Consider the following 20,735-nt stretch of genomic DNA (forward strand, 5'->3'; position numbering starts at 1 on the left):
TTGAATGATTAGACTATCAGACGACCCATATACCACCCATGACCGAAGGGCTTATTCTTTGAATGGTACAGGCTGACACAGTACAGGCAAAAACATTTTTACGGATGAATTGTGATACATTATTTGTTTGTTTGTTTGTTTGTAGTGGAAGAAATTTTCAATCAATTCAAGAATCTGAGGACAGTATTCCAGCGTAAAAGTCAAAGCTGTCAACAACATGCAAAACATCTGTCTCTGGGATCGATGGTGTAAACACATCCAAAGGAGGAGGGCATGGAGTTTGCTTTAGAATATCTAAAAAGGAACATGCTGGTTTCTTCAATTACATTAATATGTAAATAATAATAATACCTGATGATAAAGTATATTTTTTTAAAGTGATGGAAACTCTACATTCAGTTACAACAGGGGAGTGAAGAAAACTGTATTATATTTTTATTTATTATTCTATTCCCTTTTGATTATTGTGATGTTTAAATGAAATGAAATGATTGTGATCTGCGTATGATTTGAATAGCACTTGCGATAAAATTACGAAATTTTGATGAAAGAGAGGAAATTAGAATGATTTTCTGTGTTTCTGTGTACTGATTAGCTGGAATTCCATTTGACAGTGGCCCTGTTGTAGGGCTGGACGATATGGCCAAAAACACTATCATGATATGTTTTTTTATATTGATCGATGTCAATAATTATTATTACTATTATTATTATTATTATTATTTTTATTATTAATAATAATAAAATAATTATATTAATAATAATATTAAGAGGAAGAAGAAGAAGAAGAAGAAGAAGAAGAAGGAGGAGGAGGAGGAGAATAATAATAAGAAGAATAATGCTCAATTTACAGTTTTGAGTGTATTTTCATGGCTTTACGGTAAACACTTAATAAATAAAATAAAATAAAATAAAAAATAATGTAAACAAATAAAGAGATCAATAAATATATACAATTATATCTAATATATATTATATATATTTAAATATATACTATAATCATCATTGTCGTCTCAGAACAGTCCGTTCACAGTTACCTGCGCTCTGTGATTATATACGGGGACCTTTGGAGCGGACCGAGGGACGCTCGCCGACCGTGTCGGACCAGACGTCACTGAAAATCGCTCTCCTTTTGCGGGGATGGGGGCCGCGCCGGGCTCGGGTTGGGAGGAGGGCGAGTTTGAGTCCAAGTTGGTATTTGAGGAAGACCCGAAGCGTCCGCTCCGGGTGGCCTCGCCCCCGCTGCGCGCTGCGCGCTGCCCGACCGGAGAGCGCTGCGGCCGGGGAGAGTGCAGAGGAAGCCCCGCTGCGCCCCTGCGGTACGACTGGCTGTTCATGTCACACGTTTGTTTCTCTGCTGTACGATTGGCTGTTCGTTTCAGGTCTTTATAGTTAGTGCAAAATGGACTCGGAATCGAACTGGATGGAAAATACATCTTTTACATTTATGATCGTTATTGTGGAAGATTTAATCGTGAAAATTATCAAGATCGTCAACATTATGGTCAAGCCCTACTCTGTTGCTGTGTTGCCCATAGGCCTGTTGCCCAGTGTTTTATTACATTACATTTAGCAGACGCTTTTATCCAACGCGACTTACAATTATTCCAACACCGACGGACGCAGCCATCAGGAGCAATTAGGGGTTAAGTGTCTTGCTCAAGGCCACTACAGCATGCTAGCAGGAGGAGCCTGGGATCGAACCAGCAACCTTTAGATTACTAGACCACCAGCTCTACCTCCTACCGCATATCAGGGCCTTAAGTTGTATCAGCCGTGCCCTAATGTGTTCTTTACTTTCTGTTTTTTTTTAAAACATGCGCATTGTGTTCTTTTGCTTAAAGAAAATACCCTTGTTCTCATTAGGTTATTATAAAGATCAAGTGGACCCCAGTTCCATTACAAGTGCCTTAGCAATCTAGAAAAACTGCATTGTAGGGGTGGGCGGATTGACGCCAAAAGTATCGATCCTACCGATACTACATCTGGTTTTGATGATCGATTCTAGGGTCAATAGGGTAGAAACCAAAAAAGGGATCAGTTTCTCTCAATACATTTCCTCACTTGCGCTTGCTTGATGCCCGTCACTGTGTGGTGAAGGGGGGATCCTTTCCAGCAGAGAAAGCGATCAGTGAAAGCGATAAGTGAAAGCTATCAGTGAAAGCTATCAGTGAAAGCAATCGGTGAAAGCGATGGTATCGGGTCGAAACAAAATTTTGCGATATCGCCCAGACACCCACCCCTACTGCACTGTTCGGCACGGGCTGCACTGCGGACTTAGGTGACTCAGTTGCAGAGCCCTGAATCCCCGCCCCGCTGCTGCACAGAGCAGAGCGGCTCGCTGTTCACTTGTTTATTCAAGGTATATTAATATTACAGGTGTCGCGTGTCCAAATTGCACAAAATTCAACACTGCACTTCCTTGGGTACCCAGCAATACACCGCCAGTGTGAAGTAGATCGGATGAACGGCTGCTAATCAAAGGACATACATACAGAGATCCCTTGCTTCATAGTTAGACAAAACAGCCTCCCAGGGTGGCATAATCCCTGGAGGATGCCTTCGGAAGGCTTCTTCTTCAGGTGATCCTCTGATCCCATGTCTAATGTTCTCAAAGAGACACATGTTGCTTATCTTTTCCCCCATCTTCCTCTATGAACACCTAGATAACACACACACACACACACACACACACACACACACACACACACACACACACACACACACACACACACACACACACACACACACACACACACACACAGTTCCTCTATCTTCAGATTTTGCATATATGGCTGGTGGGCACTGTCCCATAATACCGCTTTGTGACTCCAAGCTTTTGGCTAGCAAATCAGCCCTCGTGCTATTATAACCGCTCACACACACACACACACACACACACACACACACACACACACACACACACACACACACACACACACACACACACACACACACACACACACACAGACACAGACACAGACACAGACACAGACACACAGACACAGACACACACACACACATACACACACACACACACAGACAGACACGCACCATTTTGCATACACCGATTATCTGCTCTGCACATGTAAAAAAAAAAAAAAAAAACCTGTGCCCAAACTTTCCTCAGACACAGAGAAGAGGGTTGAGAATGTTGATCTAGATTATTAAGCTTATTATGGTGCTAGGAGCTCAATATATTTGATTTTATTAAGACATGTATCACATTACCTTACATTACACTAGCCACTTAAAATCATACGCATCAGATTCCTTGTCAATCCCTCATCACCAATGTCCTATTAGTTTAGCGTATTAGCCTACGACTGGTGTCTTCCAATTTCCTCAGAATTTTACCAGCAGCAGGCCCCAAATAAAGGGTTTATTGTGTAATATTTTGTGTTTTTCATTACTTTGTGCCATTCACAATCTCTCTCCTTAGACAAGCAGATTCTTTGATTTCCTCCGGAGATTATTTAAATGAGCTCGTTCAGATTTCGGGCAAGAGAGAGATTTGGACACTGATTTGATTGTCGTATTCCAGTCCCTTATAATAATAATAATAATGATAATAATAATAATCATCATCATCTGAATTATAATAACCAGAATCACAATCGTAATAATGAAAATTAATTTAAATATGAACAATTGAATTATTTTCAATTAACAAATGAAAATAACAACCTCCTAATTATCCTTTATTATCATATAAATTACGTTTAGAAACTTTAAATAAACACATTTTATGAAATTGAATTAGTCATGTTAGATTTGTGCTTAAATATATATTAAATGCCTACTTTTGTCTTTTTTTTACCTTCAATTTTTTCACCTCCCCCCCAGCAACAGCCCTACCACTGTCTCACGTTTAAAAGTGTGTAGGCCTGCTTTGACCTGTGTCGTTATCCGTTTTTAGCTTTTGATTTCTACACTCTTCGAGCTTGTATGCCTTTCATACAACGTGTCGTACTGTACACCTGATAGGGTGCACTTTGAAGTGTGAGTGTGTATGAAATGTGTGAATTGTTCGAATGTCTTCGCCTCGTGAATAAAGTCACAGAAATATGAGAAAATTGGCCGCGAATGAAAGAGACGTGACAACAACGCAAACAACTGACGGGTTGAGAGTGTGGGTGTCTGCTCAAATAACATAATAAAATAATAAAATAAGAACTGAATAAACAGCCATTAAACACTGCAACGCCATCGCACCTCGAGAGCACTATTGCACCCAAATGTTACTTTGTATTTACAGTGACACACGCAGACCCCCACCTCCCGCTCCGTAACCGCACACGTGTTTCCTCTTCTCTTTTCTCTTATTTTGGAGTACCTTACCGAGAAAAGCCGGTCCTCGGTTCCTCCTTTCCGAAGCAGATGTGAACTCTCTCTCTCTCTCTCTCTCTCTCTCTCTCTCTCTCTCTCTCTCTCTCTTCATCCATTTTACTCACTGACCCTTTAATACCACCGTGGTCCAACCCCCCCCCCCCCCGCCCCCCTTGATATGGTCAGAGTTTACTGCGTCTCTGTGTGTGTGTGTGTGTGTGTGTGTGTGTGTGTGTATGTGTGCGTGCGTGCGTGTGTGCTTTTATTTGAAACTACACATCCCTCAGTAACACAGATTTTGAACAACCCACCACAAAAGGAACAAGCAACAGTTCACTCTGCAGCGAGCAACATGTCGTTTTTTTTCTCTCTTCAATTGCACACACACACACACGCACACACGCACACACACACACACACTGGTAGATACCGCAGGTACGCTCACACACTAAAGACGGAAATAATACCACACACACACACACACACACACACACACACACAAAACCAAAACCCTAAATGCTTGATACACCTTCCTGACTATAAATCTATGGAAACAATCAACTGAACTTCGTCATTTCATTGATCTTAATCATAAACTCAGTCCTAGTCCTCAACCATCATGTCGTTAAAGGTTACAAAAAGTGACTTGATTTGCATGAAAGTTGTACAAATTGTAATGCACAAGATGACAAATTACATTTACTATTGTTAAATAGATAGACAGACAGACAGATAGATAGATAGATAGATACGTTCATATTCTTATTCTATTATGATACTGGAATTTATTCTTTCATTCAGCTTCACCTGATCTTTCTACGAGGGATGAATTTATCTCGAATTGAACCTGTTTTTGGTTTTTTTTTAACGCACGACTATTTCTTTCAAACACTGATCATTTTCTGAAGGTCAAATAAAGATAAATAAACAGGCTTGATACCTGGCATGGTTTCCGCAGTTTGGGACCCCAATGCATGTCAAAGGCGCATTCAAAGTTTAACAAAAAGCGTAGCCTATAGTGGCTTTCATCGCATTAAACAGCGTTTAACCTCTCATCACTCTCTCAGTGATGCGATGATTTGGTGGTCCTGGCTATGGCGACATTTTAGAAGCCCAGGTTCTAGAGAGATATCCTTAAAAAGAATAAACATTTTTGTCAAAGGGTATAAAGGTTTTCCCTTCTGTCGAGCCATTCCACCCAAAATGACTATTTCTTGTGACAGCTGTCATTTCACATAACAAAACCAAAGACAATACTAAATTGTAGAAACTGACTTTTTTGTGTATTGCACAAATTGGGAACCAGGCATCTAAAGAAAGGGTTTGCCAAGATGAGTGTCATTTTCATTTTCATATGGAGCAAAATGTGTCTCATGTTAAGCTAAACACCAAATAACACAACCAAAATGCTTGTAGGTTGTTCAAAAGTAAGACTTGGTCCAAAGCAAAGCAACAAATCTATCAAATGGTTGAATGAATAAATGAATACCTGAAAGTCATAGGGATTGGAAACAAGGTTAGATAGGGTTAAAAGGTCGGTGGTAAAAGTAAAATGGTTAAATGTTTGAGCATGACAACTCAAAACCATGACAATTCATTCAGTTGATCATGGCCTCTTGCGAATGGGGATGTTTCCATTCCGCTCTGCCAGATGAACCACAGAAGATGACTATCTATTTGTTTTTCTACAGTTTTCCCCTTGCAACCTAAAAGAGCTTGTTATGAATGTTAAAAACTGAGATCCATTCCAACAATTGAAAACATCAGCATGCATTCTGATTTGCATTTGATTGGACTACAGCGGGCTTGCAGGGATGGGATGGGCTACCTGGCCGACCGGCTGATAGGCATGTATGATTGGTTCAGGTGTACAGCAGCCATCAATAGGCTCTATTGTCCAGCCAAATAGCTGAAGCCTATAGAAATTTGATATCTGGGCTCCGTACACAGAGATAGATCAGAGGGAGGGATAGACGTGTAAAGGTGAGAGGGTGAGGGAAGGGAGAGGCAAGTACTAGCAAAAAAAAAAAAAAAGAGAGAAGGGGAGAGAGATTGACCATCTCCTGAGCCGGCCACATGCATTGTTTGCAGAACGCAGGCAATTTTAGAAAGGTAAACATTAACAAATGTCCCTCTGAAATAACCAGGGTTTGACCTTTTACACCGTATAAACTATTTTCTTGGTAATAAGGCTAAAAAATAAAATGACACAGCCCAAAGGGCTTAAACAAAACTAATAAATAAGAACGTATGCATTGTTGTTAAATACCTTCCGATGTGTTGCATACAATGGGACTCTTTTTTTCTACTTCTACCCACTATTGGAGTCTTATTTCATTATTTAACTTCAATCCATGTTCTCTCTCTCTCTCTCTCTCTCTCTCTCTCTCTCTCCCATTGTATGTGTGTATTGTATTGTATATCGAAAGCTCTCTGATAAGTTCAGGTAATGAGTTGATGACAGCAGTTTGAGCTATTGAATCACCCCAGGAGCGCTTTCTTACCCTGCTTACAGCAGGTGAAAGCTAAAATGAATTCATAAACAACCACTAATACACAAATCGGATAAAGAATATATATATTTTTTTTTTAAGCTCTTTACCAATTCGTTTTTCCATTCCACACCATGTTGTGCAAAGATTTATACCAAAATGACTTGATCCGGCGCACGACATTCAAAGCCACTTCATCAAGTTTGGAAATAGATGGTGAATTGAAATAATTCCTGTCGAGGGAAGGAGCGCTTTGTATATTTTTACCTGCTGTGAAGACCGGCGAAAATGGACCCTTGTCGTTGTTAAATCAAGGAAAATAGTCCTTGTGTCGCAGATCCTCACTGTAGTCACATCGTCGCCCAAAACCCGACACTTTCCTCGAAGCAAGTGATCGGAGTTGAGAGGGAGAGAGAGAGAGAGAGAGAGAAGGCGGGCAGTGTGAAGAGCGCTCCAGCCTCTGGTGTGAGGTGTTCTGCATGCGCCTCCCGTATTGGCTGCTTTATTTACTTGTTTATCGCATTTCTCATATTGTGCAGTGCACAACGGCTCCTTTTGAGAGACAAAACGATGTGCAAGAGGAGACAACTTTTGACCACTTCCCTCCTTTGATCGCGTTTCTTCAAGGTTCTTTCTCATGTAATCGAGAGAATGCAATCCCGGGGGGCATTGATTAGGATTATTATTATTATTATTAGATTGTATTATTAGGGTATTATTGTTATTATTAGATTATTATTAGATTATTATAAACATCATCATCGTTGGTACAAAGCATGGAAACGGCGCTAAATAACGTAAAATTACGCACACACATTTATTCTTTCTGTCCTATCTCCAGTGTACTGTATACTGTTTTTATTTCTATACTTATATCTATACCCACTGTTAATCCCAGAAACCATACGGTCACTTCCTGCTATAGCCCTTTCATTTATCCGGTGCATGGAACTCACTTCCTATTTTGTGTATATTTTTGGTCATTTTCATTTCATTCTTTCATGGGTTTTTTTTTTTTGTTTTTGTTTTTGTTTTGTTTTTTCTCGTACGCGTTTGTTTAACGCGAATTGTCCGTATTCCAAAGCGGAACTAAAATCCGTCATTCGTGGTTTCGGTCCGGAAGTCTTGAGCACGCGCAATGTTTACCTTCCACTCGTCGCTTGGCAGTGAGGAGCCGCTGGCGCTCGCCCCTCGGCCGGAATGTATTCGCATGGCTCAGAAAGCTTAATTAAGCAAGCGAGGTAAGATGAATCGCTAGTTTTTCCTTGTCCACAAATATGTACAGAATATAGATGTTTATTGTCCAGTTAACTGCCACCCGAGCTTGCTGTCCTGCTAAGGTATTCAGCTAAATGTCCCATGTTCGTGTGTTGTGTGTTAAAACTCTTGAAATGGGAAATGACAGTTCACTCCTGTTTGCCTGAAACCTTTTAAGATATATTTTTCAACAGTTTTTAAATGTGCTTGTCCCCATTAAAATAAATGACACCAATTGACAGGAATTCTCCACAATTTGCATGCGTTTATACCATTCACGAATCAGAAATATACAACTGTCGTCTTCAGTATGTATATATATATATATATATATATATATATATATATATTTCTTTTTTTTAAATATTTTTTAATATTTTTTTTCCAGGGAGATCCAGGACGCTGAGTTGCAGAAGTTCTACGGCAAGATACTCAAGCTGATCCAAGGGAGAGAGTTTGGTCATGACGCCATTGATTCACTGCAGAGGTTGCACCTCATCTTGTCAGCCAGCAAGTACACCAGGATGTAAGAACTACTCCGCTAACACTGATATGACGTGGAGGATGATGTGCTAGTTCAACTAATGTTTTCATTTCAAGCCATTAGTTCACTTATTGACTGTCCACTTATAGCATTTTACATTAGGTTAAGTTGTGGTTAGTAGTCAAACTGGAATCTTGAAGCTTGAGCCATCTGTAATCGTCAGCAAAGCCTTCAATAAGAACAGATAAGTTCAGCACTTGCAGAATTGTATAAGAAGTAAGTTGTAAAAAAATAAGCAGTGTAACACAAACGGACAAGGGGAGGGTTAGAAATTGAGCAGTAGGGTTGAAATGTACTCCCACTGTTGACCTATGATACTATCTTTCTCCTCCCTCCCTCTCTCTCTCTCTCTCTCCTATCCATCCACCCTTTTACCGTCAGTGACTTTTTTTTGCATGTTACAAGGTAGAATACAAAATATTATTTTTCACTGACGTACACAGTTTATACGTTCCTGCCCATGCCAGGCTCCCTCCAGAGCTCCAGGAGAGGCTGCTGGCGCTGCTCGTGTCCTCTCCTATAGAGCAGCTCCAGGTGCTGAGCTCGGCTGTGCTAAGGGAGACACTGCCTCCCTCTGGGCAGAAAGTGAACTACAGCCAAGACTCCAGTAACCCACCAAACACCCACGCTGCTGCCCTGATGCTCTCCCAGGTACACGCACTTCCATGCGCACATTCACCTGTATTTAGGTACAAGGAGAGTAAAAATACAAGTATGCAAGAAAATATATATTTTTTTACAATTTATATTGACTCAGAAAAGTTCAATACAAAGAACCATTTTGTCTGTTTACAATTTTGTATAAAAAAGAGTATTATTTAAACCCAAACACATTAAACTGAATTCCCTTTTGATTAAGGGAAGTGGTAAAATAGCAGTGGGGTGTGCTAGTTTATTTTTTCTCTCTTGTTATGGTTTTCTTTATGTCACAAATAGTACGTATTGTCTTTGTTCTCGCTCCTGTAGACGGCTTCCCGGGATGATCTGTCGTCCCTCTGCACCCAGCTCATGCGAAACCTGGAGGGCCGAGTGCCAGAAGGACCGGTTCACTCTCTCACACACACTCTGCCAATCCTCAATACCATCCTCACTTACAGCCCAGGGTCTCTCACCGAAGGTAACACACACTTATAATACACATCTATCAGTTTTGTTTGTAAGAATGTATCCTTCCATATCCATCCATATCTTGAAATGTCTCTTTCTGAATGACTGCAGATCACGTGACCCTCCTGAATAAGAAGCTTGTTGATTGGCTGCGTTATGCCAGCACCCAGCAAGGGGGTGGAGTCTCATCAGGGGGATTCTTCACAGGCCCCAGGTCCCGTCAGGTAGTTGACCTGTACTGATGTTCCCAACCTGGGTTCCACGGCCCCCTACAGTTCTAAGCCATAGCAAAGTCAGGGAATCGTGATACACAACATTTGTATAAAATTCTCAATTTTGTAACCTGCTTCAATTGCGCACGTTTGCTGTTGTTAGTGCCTTGGTGCAGGTGTGTGTGTTTCACCCCAGCCAGGACCCATCGGAGAGCTAGACGGTACCGTGTCCGGGGATTTCTTCACGGTTCTGTGCGTGGGTCAGACCTTCACAGAGGACCAGTGGATGAACGTCTACTCTTTCTCCATGCTCCGCCACTGGCTGCTGACCTCCAGCTCCGGTTCCAGCATCAATGCCACTGCAGACGTAGGTAGGTACTCGCTGCCGGTGACATCTTATAAGCCGGATTTCTATAGTTGGGATTACTCAGAAATGGGTTCACCTCAATCTGAGCTTAACCAGAACAATCATTTCAGTGTAGATCTTGCTTTAAGCTTTAATATTCAACTCTGATGGGTCACAGGTGGTAGTCGGGAGATACAAATCCCTGTAATGACATTGCTGGGAAGATTTAGGCAGTGACAAAACATTGAGACATTACACTGGATATTGCATGTATCTGCAAATAGTGATGAATGTGTAGGATTGTGCAGCATACTGAGGATTATTTATCCCCGCTGATCCCGATTCTGGTATCCGACTGACACCGGGATAAAATAGAGTATCTGTATCCGAGATTATCTATAAAGATCTGAAACCAGACCCAGATATAAGAAAATAGAACATAGACCTATGTGAGATCTCTTATAAAGAACAGTGGAATACATGTCTTAATGACCTTAAACTAATGGCCAAAGTCCAATTATATCCAGGAAAAATAATGGTTTCACGGTGTACTCTGATAGTTCCAAATCTGTCCATGCCCACTAAGGTTTCAACCTCAATAAGGATGGATCATTTCGGAAGGGTCGTTTGTGCGCAATAAAGCAAGCAAAATGTGGGCTCTAAGTGGATAAAATCGGGCCTTCATCCCAGATGACCTCCTTTCTGCTTTCACCATCCCCAGCAAACAGACTACAGCTCAGTCTCTCCCTCTCCCTCTCCCACTCTACTGGTAAGATACGGTCTCCCTTTGCCTGCGTGTGAATGAGCCGTGAGCCCCTCCGCTGTAACCTCTTCTGGTGTACTGCAGCACCGGTCAATTAATTAATAACCACATTCGATCATAACAACATGGTGAAAATCGAATCCAATTTGTGTGCTACACTGTCACGGCTGTGCGTACTATTTGCAACTATGGATCACTAACCAAATTCTAAACCCTTGACTTGGTCTCCATTTTGCCCACTTGTAATCAATCACGTCTTGATCGATCAAGCCTGGGGATCAGTCTGGACTTGAATAATTTCTTAATTATTTTGAAACCTTTTTTTAATTAGTAGTGATTTAAATGGGATGTGTTTTGTTAATATTAAGTTGTATATTTCTACCCCCTTATTTCCATGATTGTTTCACTCATTTAAGGGATATGAGCCGGACGCCACTAACTTAACCTCTTCCAGGATCAAAGAACCGTAATACTACCGTTCCCACTTCCCTTTTTGAATGTCCGATGCCTCTAACGCTTTTGTCTCTTCCGCAGCTGCTAATCATGCCCTAATTGTGCTTTTTGAGCTTTTTGACAGAACACATCCTAGAGTTTTACAATTACTCTGAGCATCAGAGACACGGCAGGGGTCGCCTGGTGTTCGGCAAAAATGGAGATTTCCGCATAATGTAACATCCGTTAGTTTAATAGCTTCCGATTATACCCACAAATTCTACAATCTAGTTGAAATTGGTTGGAATTGGAAAGATATTGAAGGGGTTCCCTTGCAGACGTTGGTGACATATTTTTCTATATTGGCATACCGGGCGATAACTTTGTGGACTCCCAAGAAATTCCCATTGTCAGAGCGATTTGTCAGATTACATTTTTATTTCACGACTGTCGGTGTAATTATGGTACTATCATTGTCACTTGTTATAGAAAACTGTTCTCAATAAGTGGGATGATAATTAAACTGGATTCCTCCAAGCCCAACATGCATCACGTTTACGTAGAGATTTTCCCAGATGTTTGACCTTTTATTTACATTTTATTGCGCGAGTATTGGTGTAATTATGGTACCATCGATATCACTTGTTATAGAAAACCTTTCTCAATAGGCATACCGCTTTAAATTGGATTCCTCCAAGTCCAAAATGCACCATGATTACATATAGATTTTCCCAGGTGTTTGACCTTTCATAAAAAAATACTTGAATAGGTTTGCTATAACTAAAAACTTGGCTCTACCCACCTTCCAAATTCATCCCCTGCTAATAACCCAAATCTTTAACTTCTATCACTTGGATAGTGGGGCTCCAGACACAAAGGGCTGTAATATTGTTCAGTTTTAAGAGATATTGCAGCCTAAATGTACATGTATAAACGTACAGCAACCAGTATTGCTGTCTATTTTGAAGTTGTGGGCATTCTGGCAATTTGCAAGGAGTTAAATCTGATAAAGTTACATATCGATATTGATATTGCATTTAGCATTATTTAAACAACTCAAAACGAAACCGCATTGGCGCACCGCAGACTTGACTCAGAAACTCTCAACATGTGTGGGTGGTTTGCATTTGGTTACTAACGGCCATGCCTTGTAACGGTCATTCATCGGTTCATATTGGACTCCCACGGAACAACGCATCTGTCCCATTTCTGTTTTCACGTCACTGCCGTGCGACAACCTCTGATCGGCAGATGACCGCTCGGAGGTGGACGGCTCGGTGGTTTCCATGGTCTCAGCGACTTCCTCCTCAAGCCGCCTGCTTCCCCCCAAGGAGCGTCTGAGGGAGAAGGCCTTTCAGTACTGCCAGCGCATCATCGAGCAGAGCGACCGCAGTGAGTCACGTGTAGTGGAATTCTTCATTAAACTTTAATGCGTGTGTGATTTTTGTGAATTGACTTATAACTAACTCATTCTGCTTCCTTTCTCCCAGAGGCACAGAAGAGAGCAGATACTGAACTGCAGAAAGCGGTATGTCGAGAGAGAGAGAGAGATATATATATATATATATATATATATATGTATATGTATATATATATATATATATATATATATATATATATATATATATATATATATATATATATATATATATGTATGTATATATGTATATATATATATACTGTGTATATATTAATGGTCTATCATTTTTTTATCACACACACTGGTAGTTGAATTATATGAAATGTCAGGGACACACCTTTCTTTCAACCTGTTTAACTTTATTTTATGATAAAGGAATTATCTTTCTTGAGGAAAATAATTGATGACTGTAGCTTGAATATAAATTCATTTGGTTCTGTGGTTATCTACAATTTGATCAGTTATAAATGAATGATCGCTAGTTAATTGGATGTGCTCATCTATCGTGTGTGTGTGTGTGTGTGTGTGTGTGTGTGTGTGTGTGTGTGTGTGTGTGTGTGTGTGTGTGTGTGTGTGTGTGTGTGTGTGTGTGTGTGTGTGTGTGTGTGTGTGTGTGTGTGTGTGATTTATCAAGGCTAAATACTTATTGTGTGTATAAACATTTGATAAATTCCTATTTATGAATGTTTAAAAAAAACAGTGCTCCAAAATGAATCCCCCTCCTTCCACCAAACCACCATTATATTAATATCAATTGTCTTAAACATTAGGGTTGTTTGAAAACAAACCCACACAGACACCCTCATGGAAGTGTCTCTCTCTCTCTCTCTCTCTCTCTCTCTCTCTCTCTCTCTCTCTCTCTCTCTCAGTGCCTGGTGGAGGCGGTGTGTATTCTGAACTGCGTGTGTGTGGAGGATATGTCGCTGGTGTACCGTGCCTTCCCGTGCGTGAAGGCTCTGTACGGGCGACTCAGCTCCGATCTGAGCTACGCGCGGGTGCTGCTGCCCATCGCCCAGTTCTACCTCAACCACGGTGCGTCCGAAGCCCGCGGCCCCAAACGGAAGAAAAAGCCCCAAAAAGTGTTTTTACGGGGAGCTTAGATTGGATGAAATGAATGGTCTCTCCTATATCGAGAAGCAGAGGTGATCCAAAAGTCTTGTTACAATCGAGGAAGGAGGCCCAGGTTATGGCCAGATTTTGTCAACATAGAGTAAAGTTTAGTAAGAGAGCAGTTTCAACAAACTGACCGACTGCAGTAAGCCTTCGCTTTGCAAGATATGGAAAAAATATATATTTGAAAAGGAATTTGACATAATCAATTTCCTTAATTTAACCAGAGCCAATGCCTTTTAAATGTATCCTATATACCCATAATCAATCACATTTCATAACTCCCACATGGCAATACATGCTGGTTCCACATTCATCTTATGAATTAAATAGACAAGGAATTTAAAAAAAAGTTTAAGTAATTTCCCCCTGGGATTATTAAAGTATTTCTTATTCTGATTTCTGATTCTGATTCTGACATTTTATATTAAGTTGCATTATAAAATGGCTGGTCAAATTTCAAGTAGGACGAGACAGTGTTCTGGTACACGGCCACAACATTTGCTGCGATGTCTACTGAGCTTATGTTCATGTCCACAGTTCATTTTGATGAAAAAATATCAGCAGAAATTTTATTTGGGGGACAAAGTTGGCAAAAAACGGTGTCTTCAAACGCTGCCGTTCAGCCGCCGGCCTGACGGTAGATATGTCTGATGGATCGCTGGATCTGCTTGTTCAGGCGACACGGTGGCGGTTGACTGCGAGTGCGTGTGGAAGCTGGTGCTGGGCCGGTTCCCTGCTGAGCTGTACAATGACTCGTTCTTGGCCCATGAGCTGCTGCGCTTCCTCCGACAGAACCTGGAGAACTTGTCGCTGCGGGTCCCGCAGTACACCAACGCCTTCCCCAACCTGTTCAAAGTGAGAGCCGCAGATCTCTGTACTCCTCTGACTGACTCTATTGAAACCTTTTTTTTTTTTTTTTTTTTGAGTGATGTACAGTAAAGACATGGATTTACTCTTCCTCTCTCCCTGTAGTTCCTAGCGTGGGACAGCCCCGCGGTGGTGGATGACTTTATCGATCTACTGCCCTCTCTGGTAACGCCTGGTACTGCGGTGGAGCTGCTCCACACTCTCCTGGACCTGCCCTGTCTCTCCTCTACACTCATCCTGCAGCTCAGGTGCACACACACACACATACACACACGGGTAAATATTCATCAAACTACATCAACGTAACTTGACCTTTAATTTGAAAGGACTAATCCTTTCAAATTTAAAGTCAACATTTAATTGAATATGCCTTTAAGACTGCTAAGTTGGTCTCAAAAAAGCTTTTTAGGCACACAATCACGCTAAGCCACAACATAACTGCAACTTAAGAAAACACATGCAAATGGATAAAACACAAGACAATTAGGAAAATATCTTCACCAATATGACAACACATGTGCAGCATTTAGAAAACCCACTGAACCCATTGTGTTTTCCTTTAATGCATTCGGGTTTTCCGTAAATGCTGTTGCAATGCGTTCTCAGGGCCACCATAATGCTTTTCTTCAAAATTGTACGCTGATATTCGCAAACTAAGATGTGGAGGTCTTAAACAAAACGAGAGCTGAAACAAAACGTCCTCCACTTAAGTTCCACTCATCTATTTTCAAGGCCAATTGATTGCTTCCTTTTTGTCTCTAACGAAAATTAACTCATCATAGTCATAAGGAACACTTCGTCTTGCCAGTTATTTTGTCAGCTGACTGCAACAGATCTGCCTGCCACACGCCACCCAAGTGGTGTTTTCAGGGCACTCTGACACAGAGGCACAGGGGATGGGGTTGAAAACATACCAGTTTTATTGCAGAGAGTGGGCTAGGTGGAACAAGCTCGGAGCAGATGCAAAACATGTCATGACCAGGGCTCCTCTCCTGTATGTGTGTGTGTGTGTGTGTGTGTGGGGGGGGGGGGTGGAGGCTTTACCTGTTTTACCCGATTGCCTAGACTCAAGACAGGTGTGGCTGCTCAAGCCACACCACCCTCACACCACATACCCCTGACACCAAACTCAGGCCAGGGAGAATAACTGGCCGAAGCCTACTTCCCCTCCTCCTCCAGTCTTGGCTGTTGCGGGGGCTGCTTGGAGGTGTGGCCTGGCTGTACAGCTGCAGGTTGTTCCTGGAGGTGGCTGCTGGGTGGAACAACTAACTGCAAGTGGTTACCCGTGGTGGTTGCTGCGGCTGCTTCTCCCCCACTCCTCCGCCGGACACCCTGTGTGATGCTGCTGCCAGTCAGGAGTAGGCTGGTGCTGTGGCTGCCCGTTGACCCACTGGTGGCTCCAGGGCATCTTCATGCAAAGAGTGGACAAGGTGGAAGAAGCCCAGAACAGATGGGAGACATGGCATGACAAGGGCTCCTCTCCCATGTGTGTGTGTGTGTGTGTGTGTGGGGACGGGGGTTTTACCTGTTACCCGTTGATTGGTCTAACGAGCAACAGACATACAGCCACCCTGGTACTGGGCCCAATTACCTAGACCCAAGACAAGTCTGGCTGCTCAAACCACCCCCCCCACCACACTGATGTTGTGTGTTGTATCCCCTTGCGTCCCAGATCGGCTTTTCTACCCATCACTGACTCGAGCGGACGGGGCCTGCTCTCACTGGAGGCCTTCAGAAGCCCGAACTACCGAGGCCTGTTCCTCTTCCTGTTGAGAGAAGAGGCGGGGTCAGGTGAGGCATGTTTTAAAAAAAATTGCTTCATGTTGAAGAATTACAGTTTAAAGACTATAAAATAACATTGCTCATTGGCAGTCTCTTGGGTAACTAAACACGACTACAATTCCCAGCCAAGTTGTCGAGAGGAACTGATGATATGTTCAAGATTCAAGAGGTTATTTGTCACATACATATACATACGGTCATGTTGCTACCTGTGACAGTCTTCCAACTCCTTCTGTATTTCAAGCCTCTAATTATATTCCCTTAGGCCTTTCAGTCTTTCAGCAGACTTTTGGTTCTGTTTCCTAGTCACTACATTGGCATAACTGGAAGTGCCTGCTACCGTATCCACTCTCTTCCTGCTATTTATCATGTTTAAACCATGTGACTTTGTATGAGCCGAATGGCTAAATCCTTACTGTGTTCCAATTCTAACGCTATAACTAAAGGTTAATATTTCACCATGAAAATCATCACATGTGATCAGCCCCACAACGCACTAGTTTAGGTCTTCCTTGAATTAAAAGCATTTAAATCACCCACTTGTTGTCCCTGTGTATCATCCGCTCCTTTTCCATCAGGTGACACCATCGCCAGACTGAACAAGCTGCACGAGCTGCTGGCCGAGGCTGTGAGCTGGCCCAGGGTTGTCCAGTGTGCCCAGACTGTCCCCATACTGCTGCACGTTTATTTCAACACGGTTGTCAAGGTAATGAAAAAGATATTGTATCTTAAAGACCAGATCTGGCCCCACCGTCACGAATAGAGAGTTGAAATGGACTCGACATCTCCAAAGTGCTAAAGGAAGTGTGTGTGTGTGTGTGTGTGTGTGTGTGTGTGTGTGTGTGTGTGTGTGTGTGTGTGTGTGTGTGTGTGTGTGTGTGTGTGTGTGTGTGTGTGTGTGTGTGTGTGTGTGTGTGTGTGTGTGTGTGTGTCAGGTTGCAGATGAGAAGTTGTTGGAGCAGCTGATCCTGGTTCTGCTGGAGAGGAGCAGCCTCCTGCTTAACATCCACAAATATGCCAAGGAGATACACAGGTACACACACAAACGGATAAAACGGTCGAACAAACGGAAAGTGGTTTTTTTTTCATATTTAGTTTCCCCTCTCTGTCGTCGCAGAGTGTTCAGCTGTCACCTGCTCAGGTTCTGTAAGCTCCGCCCCTCCCTGGTGGTGGACCAATCACACGAGCTGCTGGAGTTCGCCGGGACCACAGCCAATGCCTACAGCAGGGAGGACATCTTCACCCACGTGGTGAGAGAGCTGTGTGTGTGTGTGTGTGTGTGTGTGTGTGTGTGTGTGTGTGTGTGTGTGTGTGTGTGTGTGTGTGTGTGTGTGTGTGTGTGTGTGTGTGTGTGTGTGTGTGTGTGTGTGTGGAGAGAAAGAATGTTGGTTTAGAGCTCGGCTTTTGGGTTTTTCCATTTCTCCATGTGGGTTTTGGACCCCGTTCAAAGATATCTTTTGCAGGTTTGATATTTCATAATTGAAAGTGTCTGGGAGAAACTGAGGGGTGATTTTTTTCTAATTAATTACTTGAGGAGGGGGAGTTTTTTACAATTCTCCACTTTCATTGCCAGCCCCTGGCAAAGGGACAAAAAAATACCAGTTTTGACACATTTTCAGCGTAAAATCATTAGCTACTTCAAAATGACTTTAGTTCAATGCGACATGTGAAAATGTATTTTAATACCAAAATGTTTTTAAAAGTGATGTTTAAAGGGTCTTCTAAAAGTCTTGAACTTGTAGTGAAGTTTTCTGATAGCTGCCCCATTAGTGAAATAAACTCATATTAATGAATTAACTAATGTTTAATAAAGAAGTTACATGAGTTGTTATATTGAAATTGTATGTTGTCCAGTGAATTGTTTTATTGTTTTTGTTGTTTTTGTTTTTTTTCCCAAGTCAAAATATAAATGAAAAGATAACTAAGCATATTGTTGTTGTTTTTTCCCAGGTGTGGGTTCTGGGGGAGCACCTGTCCGTGTCCAGCGACAGCCGCTGCTCCGTGGAGCTCATCACGTCGTGCTTCGAGACGCTGGAGGCTGTGCTGTTCGAGGTCACATCGTCGTCGCCGCCGCCGGGCGAGGCCCACGCCGCACCCCGCGTCATCACCTCGCTGATGAGCGCCCTGTCCAAGCTGGCGTCCCGCTCACACGACCTCATACCCAGGTGTGGGCAGGACGGCTTTGTTTTCATTTTCACAACTTAGAATTAAAGGATACCTTTACTTTAGCTTTTTTTTTTTTACCCCCGCCCATACCCTTAGAAAATTCTGATTCTGAAATGTTAAAATGGCCTGCTATAGAGGATACCTTCAATGTCCTTACACAATAACATGAAGCTCCCGCAGGCATATTAAAATGGTGCCAAATTCTGTTTTTCTCTTATCAAACATTAGATCATATGTTAAAATTTGCTTTTAGTTGTAGTTCAGCAAACACAAATCAGTTTACGGCTAAATTGTGCAATAAACACATTGCATTTAAGTTGCAATGCTAAATCAGAATCAGAATGGATCATGGTACTAAAAACAAAACAAGAAAAATATGTTGTACAGAATATACAAAATGTGCTCTGTGCACCAAATAAAGCATTACAAAAAAAATATCTATGGCAGGAGCTAAGTGATGGTTTATAAATATGAATGTAGCTGGATATTTCTGTACATGATGAAAATAATATGTATACATCACTATGGATACACCTAATAGGTTAGTCTAACTTATAACAGTGTTATTGTGAAGTTTATTACACAGTTATTGTACAAAATGCAGTTTTGTAATGAATTATTCCATAATATGGTGTTATGAGCGACTCCAGCGTAGTCAATGCATTTTATAAGTCCTGGGTTGAAACCTAACAAACCTTCCCCCGGATTAACCTATTAAACCATCATAGTATTGGGACCAAAATAGCTAAAGACAGTTCTTAACTGCATTTAAATTCAATATACTGTATATGGTACCATGTACCATTTTTTAATTTAATTTTATTTTATTTTTTATCCGGTTAGATTTCTTTATTCATACAGTTTGTCATTCTTGTGTTGAAGGGTGTCCCTGTTCCTGTCCAAGCTCCGCACTGTGGCCCGGGGCGGCTCGGTGCCCTGGTGCTCCAACGAGGACGACCTGGCCTCCATCCTGACGCGGGGCGAGGAGCTGTGGTCGCTGCTGAAGGTGCCCAGTGTGGCCCAGAGCGTGCTCACGCCGCCGCCGCACGTCAGCACCCCCCAGTGGCACCGGGACGCCAACGTGGCCATGCCGTTCCAGCTGCGCGCCCTCACCAGCCTGACCAACCTCGCGCACTCAAACTGAGACTCAAACTTTGTCCTCATACATCAACATACAACACACATGCACGCATACATGCACGCAAGCACGCACGCACGCACGCACACACATACACACACACACACACACACACACACACACACACACACACACACACACACACACACACACACACACTTCATGCACTAACATTGAAAGAATGATTTGTGTGATATGATGGAAAGTGACCTCATAATCTGTGCCTTTATGCACCTCAATTAGTCCCTTAATCCTGTCCACTGTACTTTTGTAAAAACATTAGATTATTAAAACCAAGCAACAAATATACATGTTTTGTACCGGGGGAAAAACAACAACAGAACACACAGGGTGTCATAAAGTATCTTTTATTTAACAATTTATTCACTATATAATTTTACAAAATAGATTCTCTGATTAAAAAGAAAAGAAAAGTGTTGCTGGTGCCTGGAGCGCTGAACCCTTAAACTAGTTCTGCGTTAAATGCACATAGCTGTAGAGTATTTCAGAAAAGTATATCAAATATAGACTGTATGCCAAAAAGAGCTCTTGAGAGATAAAATACAGTTGTCCAGCTTAAGACTGTCATGAAGTTCTTTACTGAAAACAGAATCATCAAATGGGCTTCACTTAAGCATATTAACACCATATTGGCTTCATAATCATTGATCCAGACAGTATGTCATTAAATGTAACAAAACCAAGATACACGAGAATCAAGATATGTTTTGTTGATCCACAAGTCAGTTCACAGTCGCAACAGTTGT

General features: G+C 41.9%; 1 protein-coding gene across 1 annotated transcript; it reads left to right on the forward strand.

Annotated features, from left to right (window-relative positions):
* Positions 1–6,148: 6,148 nt before the first annotated feature.
* On the forward strand, positions 6,149–19,989 carry ap5z1 (adaptor related protein complex 5 subunit zeta 1; the record flags this gene model as incomplete). The annotated part of the gene is made up of 18 exons (XM_080009571.1): positions 6,149–6,180; positions 8,467–8,604; positions 9,090–9,273; positions 9,589–9,739; positions 9,841–9,953; positions 10,138–10,312; positions 11,009–11,056; positions 12,734–12,874; positions 12,973–13,010; positions 13,772–13,934; positions 14,692–14,870; positions 14,988–15,130; positions 16,555–16,673; positions 17,243–17,370; positions 17,600–17,697; positions 17,782–17,914; positions 18,615–18,829; positions 19,713–19,989. 18 exons carry the CDS (start codon positions 6,149–6,151, stop codon positions 19,972–19,974), a joined length of 2,460 nt encoding a protein of 819 aa, XP_079865697.1. The 3' UTR covers positions 19,975–19,989.
* Positions 19,990–20,735: the final 746 nt, after the last annotated feature.

This window comes from Zeus faber (genome assembly GCF_960531495.2).
Source record: "Zeus faber genome assembly, chromosome: 11".
Classification (NCBI taxonomy): Eukaryota; Metazoa; Chordata; class Actinopteri; order Zeiformes; family Zeidae; genus Zeus; species Zeus faber.